At 50.0% G+C, this 13433-nt stretch overlaps 1 protein-coding gene across 1 annotated transcript in view; it reads right to left on the reverse strand.

The window, feature by feature from the left end:
- PTK7 (protein tyrosine kinase 7 (inactive)) overlaps positions 1 to 13433 on the reverse strand; it is a 97982-nt gene that overhangs the window by 30515 nt on the left and 54034 nt on the right. The window contains exons 2-10 of the mRNA XM_042780333.1: positions 8184 to 8491; positions 7414 to 7516; positions 6793 to 6983; positions 6555 to 6705; positions 5421 to 5569; positions 4907 to 5173; positions 2255 to 2388; positions 1962 to 2097; positions 1682 to 1801 (exon numbers count right to left, since the gene is read on the reverse strand). Of these exons, the coding sequence (XP_042636267.1) occupies positions 1682 to 1801; positions 1962 to 2097; positions 2255 to 2388; positions 4907 to 5173; positions 5421 to 5569; positions 6555 to 6705; positions 6793 to 6983; positions 7414 to 7516; positions 8184 to 8491 (1559 nt within the window). The remainder of the gene's footprint in view (positions 1 to 1681; positions 1802 to 1961; positions 2098 to 2254; positions 2389 to 4906; positions 5174 to 5420; positions 5570 to 6554; positions 6706 to 6792; positions 6984 to 7413; positions 7517 to 8183; positions 8492 to 13433) is intronic.

Consider the following 13433-nt stretch of genomic DNA (forward strand, 5'->3'; position numbering starts at 1 on the left):
CTCCTCCTGCTCTTTGCCATCACCCCAGCTTCAGATCCACTTTGAGCTCCACTTTCTCACTTCCCCGGAAAGCTCCCCAGACCAACTGAGCAGGGAGAGGGTCTACTTCCCTCTAAGAATCTACAACCTTACTCTTTCACTCATGAAAACTGGCCCAACCCTTTAAAAAAACAATTTGGCAATCTACATGAAGGGTTGTAAAATGTGAATACCCTTTTATATATAATTATTACATTTCTGGGAATCCTTCCCAAGGGAAATAAATTTAAATCCAGAAAAAGCTTTGGCTTAAAGATGTTTATTACAGCAATAAAAAAAAGAAAAGCATGGATGGCTAACAACCCAAATCTTCAACATTTAGGGAATGTTTAAATAAATTACAGTGAACCCAATCATTGGAGTATTATTGCAGTCATCAAAACCAATGTTTATGTAGAATATGTATAAAAACATGGCAAAATGCTTGATAAGGTTAAGTTAAAAAAGACACAAAACTACCTATAGTTATCTCATTGTCTACTTTTTCTATCATATGCAGGTATTACTCATGTAAGTTTAATAAATGAAAATGATACAGATAGAAAGTTGTAATGCAAAAACAAGAAGGTATGCATAGAAGAGGACACACACCCAAAGATAATAGATGGTGGGAGTATAGGTGGTGTTGTTTGCTGTTGAGTGGATTCAGACTCATAGGACAGAGTAGAACCACCCCATAGGGTTTCCTAAGCTGTAATCTTTACAGGAGCAGATTGCCAGGTCTTTTCTCCTACAGAGCAACTGGTAGGTTCGAAATGTTGACTTTGTGGTTTGCAGGGGAGTGCTTAACCATTGCACCACTAGGGACTCCTTATTATGAATCCACTTTCCTCAAAAATTTTTAAAGAAGCCCATGTTACTTCTGGAGTCCCTGGGTGTTGAAAATGTGTTAAGCACTCAGCTCCTAACCAGAAGGTTACAGGTTCAAGTCCATCCAGAGGCACCCTGGAAGAAAAGGTAGTGTAGTGATCTACTTCCAAAAAAATCAGCCAGTACAAACCTATGGACCCCTATGGCTCAACTTCCAGCAAAATGATAGGCCTATAAGGTGAACAAAAATACCAGGAAAGTATGCACCTCATTAGAACAATTAACTCTACAAGATCAAAGGGCACCATATGCCTGGGGATAAAGCTAAGAAGGCAGAAAAGGACAGGAAAGAAGGACTTCAGTGGGAAGAGTGCTGTTACACTGCAGGGATTGCAATGAACACCACAAAACAAAATGTGTATGTACTGTTGAATGGAAAACAATTTGCTCTATAAACTTTTACGCAAATCACAATAAAAAGAAAACCTATGGAGAACAGCTCTACTTACACCCATGGGGTTGCCATGACTTGGAATCAACACAACAGCAAAAAGTTTGGTGTTTCGGTTACGTTACTTTTATGCTGGAAACAAGAAGGGGGAATTTACAGCACTGTCTGGACCCATCACTTGCTGCCTTGAGTCATCTTACATTTTGTCCAATGTTGTAATTCGACCCCTTCTGTGTCTGGCTCTTTTCTTCCTAACTGCACTACATAAATCAGCCCAATGTTTTGTGTCTGTCCTCCACAGTTCCCAGCACTGTGGAGCCTAACAGTCCTCAGACACATATATGTCTGGTCAGCAGCTCCCTGTGCCCACAAAACACCCACCTGTCCGTATCCACTTAATAGTAGGCTTCTCTCGGCCTGTGGCTGAGCAGGACACCGTGGCTTCTTTGTCGAACTCCATGCACTGCTGTGGCTGGGGTGGTGGCGTGAATTTGAGCTTTTCTGTTTCAGTAGAGGGCAGGTGGGGGAAGGGGGAAAAGAGGAGAAACTGAGGCACTGAGACAGGCTGAGGTCAGGCCTGCTGAGCTTGGGCTCTGCTGTCTCTTCCTCTTCACTCTCCTGACCCCCAGGCACAGCACTCTCCCCATCCACCCTGGCTCACCCAGCACTTGGACACGAGCTTGGGCCTCGATGCTACCAGCCAGGGTACTGCTCACACAACGGTACCAGGTCCCATCGTACACCTCCACACTGTTGATGCGCAAGGTCCCATTCTCAGAGACCTCGAACCGCGAGTCCTGCAGCACATAAGACATGATTGCAAGGGGTCTCCACCTGAACCCACACCAGCATTTTCCTGGGGGCAGCCTCTGGGGAAAGGGAGCTACTGAAGGAGCACAGAGGAGAGCAGCAGGCAGGAAGGACTCACCCACCAGCCGTAATCCTCATTCTCACCTCCGAGATGAGCATCTGGTTTCTGTACCAGACGACTGTGGGCTTTGGTGTGGCCTGAGTTAGGCAGTGCAAATAGCCAGGCTTGCCTTCCTCTAGCTGGCTGTCCTGGGGCTTCTTCAGCCATATGGGCACAGCTAGAGGGAGAGGGAGGAACACTGAAGGTATTAAGACCTGTGAGACCAAAGGCTCCAACTCCAAAAAATTCTAACAGCCAATGGGCCTTGAGTTCAGAAATCCCCACTTGCTATATAATAACTGCAGTAGTTACCCTGCACTGAAGGCCTACGTGCCAGTTACCTTTAGACATTATCCTAGTTACCTAACTGTAGCAGTAAGTCCCCAAGGTATGTTTTCCAATACCCATTTTACAGCTAAGAAAACAGAGGCTCAAAGAAGTAATGGTGACTTGCCAATACACAATGGTGAGATTCACAACACTGGTCTGTATGACTCCAAAACCCTTACTCTTTTTATGACATCGTAATGCTCCAAGGCTTTGGTTGTCAGATACCTGTTCTGTTTTAGCCACACTCCCTCCTTGGCCTTTAATTCCATATGAGTAGATGATTCCCAAATCTATATTCTGAGCCCAAAGCTTCCTTCATGAGCTTCAGACTTACAATCTCAACTGTTTACTGGCATCTCCAACTGGAGGTCTAAATGGCACCTCAAACTTAATGAATCCAAAAGAGAACACTTGATTTCCACTGAAAACTTGCTCAGATTTCCCCATCTCAGTCAATAGCAGGAGCCCCTGGGTGGCACAGATGGTTAAGTGCTCAACAACTGAAAGATTGGTGATTCAAACCAACCCAGAGACACCTCGGAAAACAGGCCTTGTGTCTACTTCCAAAAGGTCACAGCTACTAACAACCCCATGAAGCAGTTCTACTCTGCACACATGGGCAAGGGTAGATGACCCAATAAAGTAAGCACAGGCTTAATGCTTGCTTTCCTTGCTCACTGGGTATTCTAGGCCTACCAGGGATTACAAATTTGAGAAGAGGCTTTGATTCTGCAGGAAGGTGCTGTGGGTTGGGAGAGACACAGATGCTAGCTACACCTTAAAGCAAATCTTGAATGTGAAAAAACATGGAATTCAGTACAGATTAATAAAGAAGCACAAGTAAGCCAGTGCTTACTTTGCTTATTGGGTAATTCAACACTGAACATGAAGTCAACCAGGAGTCAGAATCAACTTGATGCCAATAGGCTTACCTAGCCAATTGCAGAAGCCAAAAACCCAGCCTGGACTCCTCCCAACACATCCCCTCTACCTGCCCCATAGTCATTCTACACACAGCCTACCTACTTGAGCTCCAAGGGTATATAGGTCTTTATCATGAGCACTTCCAGTCTAATATATTGCAGTTTTCCTCTTAGTTCACAAGCAGTATGTTCACTGCAGAAATTTTGAAAGTATAATCAACTAAAATAGGTATCACCCATATTTTGTCTACCATCATCTTCAAAAAAAAAAAAAAAAAACTACACAAACATTGTTCCACATCCTACTTTGGTGAGTAGCAACTGGGATCTTAAAAGCTTGCAAGATGCAGTCATCTAGACGCAATAATGGGTCTTTCCTCGTGCAGAGCAAAGAAGAATGAAGAAAATGAAAGCTGCATGGAAACAATTAGTCCTGGCGACTGGTACACCATGCGATCCAAAGCCTATACGACTATGAGACTAGAACTAGATGGTGCCTGGCTACCACTGTCAACCACTCGGAAGGGAATCTATGTAGGAGATCCTGGAGAAAGTGGGAGAACAATGTGGAACAAAACTCAAAATCACACACACACACACACAAAAGGGACCAGGTTTGCTGGTCTGATAGAGCCTGGTGGAGCCACTGAGACTATGGCCCCTGGATGCCCTTCAGGTCTGGAACTGAACCCACTTCTGTGGCTTCTAGCCAAACAAAAGACAGGCATATGAGCTGAACATTTACATTAGGTAGCTACGCTCCTTGGAGAGAACACTCATGGGAGAATAGAAGAGCTGTGTATGCACAGAGAGACAGTTTAGGAGTGCATAGGAAGAAAGGATACAGAAAAAGGTAACTTTGGGGAGTAAGTAGGAGGAGAGCTGTTGCATTGTGGGAGATTACAGTCAATGTCATGAGACAAAGTGTATGTGAACGGCTGTATGGAAGATGAATTTGCTCTGTAAACTTTCACTCAAATCACAATAAAATTTTAAAAAAAGAAAAGAAACCACAAACACCTTTTTCATCTTTTGCATTTGATCTTTCCCACCATCTTGGAGGGCAGATCCATTTTATGGATAAGGTGACTGAGCCTTGCAAGGCAAGAGACCTTCTCTTCACGGTTGCTCTGTCTATGTATTGGGGGCAGAATGGAACCCAGATCTTTAGATTCCCTGTCTACTACTCTTTCCTCTGCAGCCAGGGGACCATTTTTCTGTGAAGGCTGTCACCATTTACTCTGGTGCACCCAGCCCAACCTCTGTGCCTGCCCCTTCACTGTCTACTCCAACATCACCTCCCAGCAGCTGACTGATGCCCGGCCTGCAAGGCCCAGTGCTAAGAGTACCCAGGAAACCTCTGCCCATCACACCCAGAGCCTGAGGCCTCCTGGGGCTGGGCTCCCCCTACCTCTCCCCAATCTCCAGGACAAAGGTACTCACTGGCCACAGTGATGTTAACCTCCCGTAATCGCTGCCCAGCCAGGTTGGCTGCATGGCAGGTGTAGACACCGGCATCACTCTCGACGGTACTGGTAAACACCAGCTCATGGCCCTTCTGGTGGACCCTGCCATGGGTGGGCAGCCTGACTCCTGCATGCTCCCACCACACCCTGGGCTCTGGCAGGCCCTGCGGGGGCAGGCAGACCACACGCTCCTCATGGCCAGCTGTGAACACCCGAGGCTCAAATGGAGGCATGTCTTCAATCTCTGTAGGGATGTGAGCCGATTACTGTGGGTTCCAGGGTACATGATGTTCTCTCACAGTAAACCTAGGTCCTTTCCAGCCAGGGATCCTCCCCTAGAACCCTCTGTGTATCCTCTTCCTACTTCCAGCATCCTTTTCCTCCCTCTGCCCTCTAAACAGCTTTCTGAATGGAGACAGCAACCTAAACCTCTACAAGCCAACAATCCTGAAGGCAGCCCTCACTTCAGCACTCCAGACCCAGGTACTCACCTGCCAGGTGTAGTGTGGCCTCCAGGATGATGGGTGGGCCCCTCTGGCCCTGGCCCATGCAGCGGTACACCCCTGCATTGCGGGGCCGGACCTGGGTCAGCAGCAGGGACCCATTGGCAAACACAGTGGCTCTGCGGAGGTGTGGGGGACTGTGGAAGGGAGAGACTAGTATGTGGAAGAAGTAGTCACTGGCTTCCTTCCCAAGGGAAACCCGATGGAACTCTGTCTGGCAAAGGTCAAAGATGTAGGAAGGAATTGGCTAGAACAGGGTAGAGAAGCTGACGTTCCATAATCGGTGGTGTGTGTGTTGGGGGGGGGGGGTTGTGCACATGTGTATATGTAGATGTATGTCCCAATCACAAAAGACTCAGCCTTGGGGCAGTGAGGTGAGTAGCAGTGCAACTGAGAGACAGTGAGTGATCAACAGTATACAACTGGACGGATACCATCCCCACAGGCCCAAGATAAAGACCAAACTTTAGACAAGCCTGTTGGACAGGCACCCAGCTGCAACAGTCACACTCTCAGCCACACCAGGTCAACTATGATGATGTCCTTGGGGATGAAGCCAGGTGAGATCCAAGCCCCTAGCCTAAAGGTCTAACTCCAAGGACCATGGCCCTCTCTGGTACCACAAAGGCACCTCTGCGCTCCTATAGGACTGGGTGAGGCCAGTAGTCCTTAGAGTAGAGAGTGGCTGGTACCTTTCAGCAACCACTGGAAGTGTTTGCTTCCTTCAAAATTTGTGTGTGTGTGTGTGTGTGTGTGTGTGTAAGGTACCTAGGACTTTGCTATCTAGACTGTGGCCACTTAGGTCTCCTGTGCCAATTCCATCCCTGAAGTCCCACGTGGGCAGAAGCGAAGGAGGCACAGAAGTACAGCCATCTTTCTAGCGAACCCTTCTGTGAAGTGGGAAAAGATGTCTTTTCTGGAGACTTCTCTTTGTTGAAGAGCTGCTGTGACTAGTTTATAAAACAGCAAAACATTCGACTGCCATCTGCTGGAAATTTGAAGTAATGCACACACAACAACTACACACTCTGTGACATGTCGCATTCCACCCCTCTAAGCTAAGGTGTGTTCAGCACCCAATTTGTACCGCTGTACTTGAGGGCTCTCTACCAGATGCCTTACCGACTGCGGTTGCTGATGGGAGTATCATCTTCAAAGACCCACTGCAGGCTTGGGGGTGGCTGTGCTGAAAACTGACAGTGGAACATAGCCTCCTCATTCCTTGCCACGACCACGTCCTGGGGTGCCAGTACCACCCTGGCAAAGCTCTCATCTGGGGAGGCGAAGCAAGGGCGTGACTCAGCAGGGTAGGTAAGCCCCTCTCATCCTTCTTACTCCCTCATCCCAGCGCCAGGCTCACCAGCAATGCTCAAGGTGAAGTTCTGGCTGCTGCAGGCCTGGCCAAAGGCATTGTGGGCACAGCAGGAGTAGAGGCCGCTGTGCTCGGGGCCAGCAGGTCGGAGGGTCAAGTTCCGCTCCTTGCTGCTGACTGGGTGGTTGCTCTGACCATCGGAGAGGGGGCTCCCATCTCGGAACCACTGGTAGGTGGGCCTGTGGGGCAGAGGGGCGCAACAGCAGGGAGAGGGGCACTTAGGAGGCTAGAAGAGAAGATCCAGGATCAGAGGGTCAGGGCTGGACTCCTCAGAGTGTAAATGGGAAAACTGAAGCTTGGGGAAGAGGAGTGATGTGCACAGGGGCATACAACAATCCAGGAGCAGAACCAGGGTGAGATTCCACATCTCTTGGTTTCCAGAATGCAGGGGTCACCCCACAGCACAGAGTTGCCCCCCCATGCCCTCCACTGCTGGGGTGGAGCAGCATTTGAGGAGGGATGAAGAGCACCATAGCAGGAGGTGGGGTGAATGGCTACTGAATAAAGCAAAGTCCATCTGAACAGAGTCCAGGATTTGTCTAGAAGACCTTCCCCATTCCCATCCTCAAAGTCAGCTTCTACCATGGGGGTCTGGCCCTGGCTCCTTACCGAGGATGCCCATCAATGTGACAACGCAGCGTCACCTGGATCTGTGGCTGGATCTCGGCTTCTGTGGCAGGATGCTTTAGGACCACAGGACCCGCCTCAATCCCTGTAGCAGAGTCCACAGGTGCAGAGTGAGGGGCAGAACCAAACAAAGATGAAGGGGTGGGTGGGAGGTAGGAAGGACAACAGGTAGTGATGGAGCCTTGAGGTACTGAAGCCAAGAGAAACAACGTGGGGTGGGGAAGCCCTGTGAAGCTGAGGCTGGGCCTTGGGGATATGGTGAGGGCCAGGTACCAGATACTAAGTGCCCACTTGGTCCCTAACAGGTCATGCATGATATTTTGCCAAGTTGCCTCAATGCCCTTCCCATTTGTGAAAGCAAAGCAACAAATAAATGGACCTAAGATTTGACATAGTGGGGGGAAAAAACAGAAAAATGAGACTGAACCTCCTCTTATCCACATTCTGCCTCTCCTGTGCCCATTCAATTGGAAATAGGAAAGCCAAGGCAAAGGAGGGGAGCTCTGGTAGCATAGTACCTAAGGCACTTGATTGCTAACCAGAAGGCTGGCAGTTCAAACCCACCAGCCACTCCTCAGAAGGAAGGTTGGGCAATCTACTTCCATAGTGATACTGCTTGGAAACCCAAGGAGGGGTCCCTATGAGTTGGGTCCACCTCGACGGCACATAACAATAACAAAGGCAAAGGAGAGGTTCCCCAGGACTCAGCTGTTGGGGTATGATGAGGGGCCAGGCATAGGCTGGAGGCTCACATTTGATGTTGAAGGAGGCATTGGAACTGCGGGCTTCCTCTCCTGTGGTGTCATCCCGAGCCACACACTGGAAGGCTCCAGAGTCCTGCAGCCGGTCCACAGCTGCAAAGCTCAGGCTGCTGCCCTGGGCGAAGCGGCGTTCCGTGTCCTGGACAGGAGCCCCATCAAGCAGCCAGTACACATGCACTGGACCTGGGGCCTCGACTTCACAGCGGAGCAGTGCCCGGCGCCCTTGGAGCGCATCCTGCGAGGATGGCTCCTTGATGAAGACAATGGCCGCCTGGGCCCCTGCAGATGGAATCACAGGAAGAGGCCAGGTCAGGAGGGGTTACAGTGGCTGTCCTAACAGAGGCCTCCCATCAACCTGTGCACGGGGGGGGGCGGGGGGGAGGGCGGAGGGGAGGGGCTGGGGACATAGGAGGTGACCAAAAAGTGCTGGTAAGAAAGATCATGACACCACAATGATCAAGTGTCCACCGAGGAACATTTTACATTGTACCAGGTGCTCTGTAGGGTACAAAGATGTGATACTCAAGTCAATTCTGATGATGGCAACCCCATGTGTTTCAGAGTAGAACTGCACTCCATAGGATTTTCAAGACTGTGACATGACCTTTCAGAAACAGACTGCTAAGCCTTTCTTCTGAGATCCCTCTGGGTGGGTTCGAACCACCAACCTTTCAGTAGCCCCGAACACTTAATTGATTACACCACCCAAGAACCCCAGGTGGTTTGTAAATGTCCAACGTATGGTATAGAAGAGAGTCTGGGGGAATGGCTGAAGGCTTGTCACTCAGGGAAGGCTTTGAAGAGGAAGGGGCCTCAAGTCTGTAGGACCAGGTTATAGGTGGTCTTGAAGCCAGGCTAAGGGTTGAGGGCATTAGCAGGCAACCCAACCCACCATTCTCAGTAGAGGATGTTGAACAAGGTTAATCCATTATCCAAAGAGCTTCTTTGAAAGGTTAACTGCACTCACATCTTTGAAAGATTAATTGCATTCCAGGCATTGAAGGTGGCCACTAATGGGGGAGGCTTTGAACCCCACCCACAGACACTCTGCAGCCCAGCAGAGAACTCACCCCATCACTGAAGAAGTCAATATTCCCTGGAACTGAGGCTACTGCCAAAGACATGTCAATGCCACCCTTATACCTTTCTGTCTCTAAGAACTTGCCTGTGGCCAAGGCCGGCTTTTCTGTGGTAAGTTGAGGGGAGGACAGAGTAGTTCCAAGATTTTGCCCAAAGCCATTTCACTGCTACAGTTTAGCTCTGGCCCAGGCCAGGGGGCTGTGGGATGCCCATGGCCAAGGGAGGCCCTGTAACCACAGGTGGAACTGCAGCCAGTGGGGACAAAGAGATGAGTGAGAAGCCTGTGCTGAGCAGCAAATGGGCTGGGGAGGCGGAGGGCAGGCCAGCCAGGTGGCATGGTGACTACGGCAGGAGTAACACACTGGGCTTTGTTTCTGGCACACGTGGGCACACTAAAGAGGCCCAAAGCCACTGGGCCTAGAATACCAGCTGCCTGCCAGAGTTGGCTGATGGCATGGAAGAAGGCAGGGAGAGCTGGGCAGCCAGCATGTTCTCCTTGTGCCCCTGAACCCCAGAAGAAACAGGCCACCTGGGGCTGCCATGCAAAGAAGTAGGCTCTGTTTTGGCCAACCAGAGCCAGGCAAAGGCAGAAAGGAAGAGACTGACAGGTTCCTGCCCACCCCTTCCAAACCAGTGCAGACCCATCTTTGCCAAGTAGCACCCTTCCAAGTCCCTGGAGGCGGGGTTTATTTAGTTCTTTGGAACACAAGAATTCATCTCTTCATAAAGTCAGTGTTAAGATAAAATAAATCCATAATACTCTATGCCCCTGGAGCTGGTCCATATCTCAAGATTCTCAGGGGTGCTGGCCCTCATCGCCCAACACGAGATACAGTCTGGGAGATGGCAGTGGCTCAGAGCACCCCCAGAATTTTACCATGGAGCACTATTATTGGCTGCCTGGGTGGGACAAGTCTACATCATGTTGGCCTATTCCACCACAGTGCAAGGTAAACAATCTGCCCTCCTGGCACTGCTACAGCTGAGTGCCCCCAGTCATCATGACAACCCAACACTTGCACACACCCTCTAGAGGTATAGGCCTGCCCCTACTAAACATCCTGGTACCACCCCTTTGTAGTACAGATGGGGAAACTGAGACCCAGAGAGAAAAGGGACTTGCCAAAAATCAGATAGCAGAGCCAAGACCAGTTCAAGGAAGCCAACCACTAGCCCCACACTCTTTACAGTGCCTCCAAAAAAAAAAAAAAAAACCTAACTCACTCATTGCCGTTGAATCAGATAGATCCAACTCATAGCATCCCGTCCTTGAGTTTCCAAGGCGGTATCACTATAGAAGTAGATTGCCCAACCTTCCTTCCGAGGAGTGGCTGGTGGGTTTGAACCGCCAGCCTTCTGGTTAGCAGTCGAATGTCTTAGGCACTACACCACCAGAGCTCCCCAGTGTCTCCAAGAGACTCAAAAACCTTGTAAGTATTTGATCCTGCAAACGGGAGTCTCACTCCCCTTGGCCAGGTAGGGAGGCAGTCACACCTCTTACAGACAATACCAAGTACACAAAGGCACTCAGTGAACACTGGCTGAACCGAAATAATCTCAGCGGAAGTGTGGGGAAAGAACCAGGAACATGGAGGCATCTGGACCATTTCCCAGCCACCTCCCCTGGCACAAAATGGGTAGGAGCAGGCTGGGGCCTCTGCAAATGTGACAGCTCAAAATCTTGGACCCTCAGCCCAGGATTTCAGAATGCTCTTCAAAGACCAAAGAGAGGTCCCCCTTCTCCTAAAAGTGTGGGCAAACCCCACTTCCCCACTCAGCTTCTCCAGATAAGTTGGGAGAGCTAGGAGCCTCATCCACACAGAGGAGTGGTTGAGGGTTTGGAATCTGACTGTCACATGTGTGGGACTGACCTTGGGCAGGTCACACAGACTCTGTACCTCTGCTTCCTCTGCCTCTCATGAAACTGCCATGAGTCGTAAATGCAGTAGAATGTGTGAGGTGACCTGGACAGAGGTAACCTCCAATAAACAGCAGCTTCTATGACTATGATGATGACTATCATCACCCTTCTTGCCCAAGGACTTACATTCTAAGAACACTGGAAAGTCCTGACAAGATAGCCCCAGGAGGCTCAAAAGCACTCCCCTTGCCAGGGCCTAGGAGTTTCTGGGTAGTATAAATGGCTGCCAACCGAAAGGCTGGAGGTTTGAATAGACCCAGATGTGCCTCAAAGGAAAGGCCTGGTGATTGCTTCCAGGAAACCAGGTATTGAAAACACTATGGGTCACAGCTCTACTGTGACACAAATAGAGTTGCCATGAGTCAGAATGGACTCAACAGGAAGTGGGTACCAAGACTCCGGACCATTCATGGACCCTAGACAGGGTCTGAGCCACGACAGAGGAGAAGCCTGAGGGGAATAAGTAGTTGGTAGGTGGGATGGAGGAAAATGGGCCCTAGGTTTGCAGGATCCGCAGACCACCTGCCACAGAACTCAAGCTGGGAGGGGCGAGGAGACAGTGTGCCTCAGAAAGACCCCAGCTCAGCTCCAGTCACCCCCACCTCAGCTTCTAGCAATCTCTCCTGGGTTTGGAGCTGCTTCATAGCTGTGGTAGCAATGCTGCATTCCCAGACTGCCACTCAGAGCCCCCTGTGCCCCATAACAGGGTCTGGGAAACATCAAAGGCAGCCCGAGGGGCCCCCTTATCCTGCCCTCTATCCTGACGTCAGCTCACAGCAGGTCCTAGTTAGTGCTTGGCGGAGGCAGACTTTAGATGCTACAAAAGGCAGGGGGAGCAACTACCAGGCCTTCTCCAAGCCCACACCAGACAATGGGCCCACCTTGGCCAAAAGGCTCCTTGCCTAGGAGGCTAGCCCAGAACGGTGGCTGGCACCCATGTTTGTTCACAGACAGCCTGAGATGGGCCCTGTGTCGCCATCTGCAAGGCTTGCAAGAGGAGATGTTGGTCTATTTTGTTTGGGGGGAGATGGGTAGAAAGGTTCACAGCCAGACTCTAGGAAAGGAAGATTGGGAAGTGAGGAAATCTTAAGAACTTTCCACTGATACCAACAAGAAACAGGGGGCAGCAAGGATAGAGAAAGAAGAAGGCTTTTTGGGATTGAGACCTGCCTTAAGGTGGTACAGTAACTAGTGCAGCAGCTGTTCTTGTATTATCTCTCCCCCATAACTTGAGGATGCTCCCAAGGGAAAGGCATTCTCTGGCCATCTGGCCATACCACACATCATTCTTTCCTCATACATAAACCAAAAAAACCAATTCCATTGACGTCTAGTTGATTCTGACTCATAGCAACCTTATGAATTACACAGTGGAACTTCCCCGTGGAGTTTTCTTGGCTGTAACTTTTACAGAAGCAGATCACCAGGTTTTTCTTCCACAATGTCACTGGGGCGGGGGGGCGGGGGGCAGTTCAAACCACGAACCTTTAGGTGAATAGGCTAGAAGAAACCATTTGTGCCACTTGAAGACCTTTCTTCATGGAAACCCTTGGCTGAAGCATCTGTCCTTTGAGGCAACCACTCAGTGTAGTTACTTGTGGAAAGACAAAGAAAGCTTTGCTGTTAGCATATAGCCCTGCCTCTGCAGTCGCCTAGCAGTGTCACTTTAGCCTGGCCTCTGTGCCATTTTCCTCGTTGTGAAATAGGCACACCACTGTCCCCCCAGGCTGTGTGAAGGCTAAATGGGTTCATGTATGCAAAGCCCTCAGCACAGCACAAAACTCACAGAGGATGCTGATTCTAGGCCTGAACCTGCCCCCTGAGCAGAGATGCCTCCAGAAGCCCCCAGGCAATGACAGGAAGGCAGAGCCATCTGCCCACACCGGGCACCAACCTCAACAAAGCTGGGGCTGGGAATACCCAATAAGGACATTTTCCAAGCCATTTCCTTGGCTCCCTAACAGGCTAGGCTGCCATCTATATGCAGACACTCACTCTGCTGTGCCTCTGGCCCCAGCCCCTGAGAAAGGGCTGTGTGGGCAGCAGCCCAGCTCCCACACCCCACTCCCCACCCCCATAAGAGCTCACGTCTGGTCTGGTGCCTTCTTTTTTGTTCTCTGGGCTCCAGGCCCAATAGAACCATGTGTATATATGTGTGCATGTGTGTGTGTGCACATGTATGTGTAAACATGAGTGTGAAGGAGAACAGACAGCAGCAGGAAGTTTTTCCTCAGTATTCC

The sequence above is a fragment of the Orycteropus afer genome, unplaced genomic scaffold, assembly GCF_000298275.1.
Source record: "Orycteropus afer afer isolate SDZICR_OR568_19922 unplaced genomic scaffold, OryAfe1.0 scaffold00034, whole genome shotgun sequence".
Taxonomy (NCBI): domain Eukaryota; kingdom Metazoa; phylum Chordata; class Mammalia; order Tubulidentata; family Orycteropodidae; genus Orycteropus; species Orycteropus afer.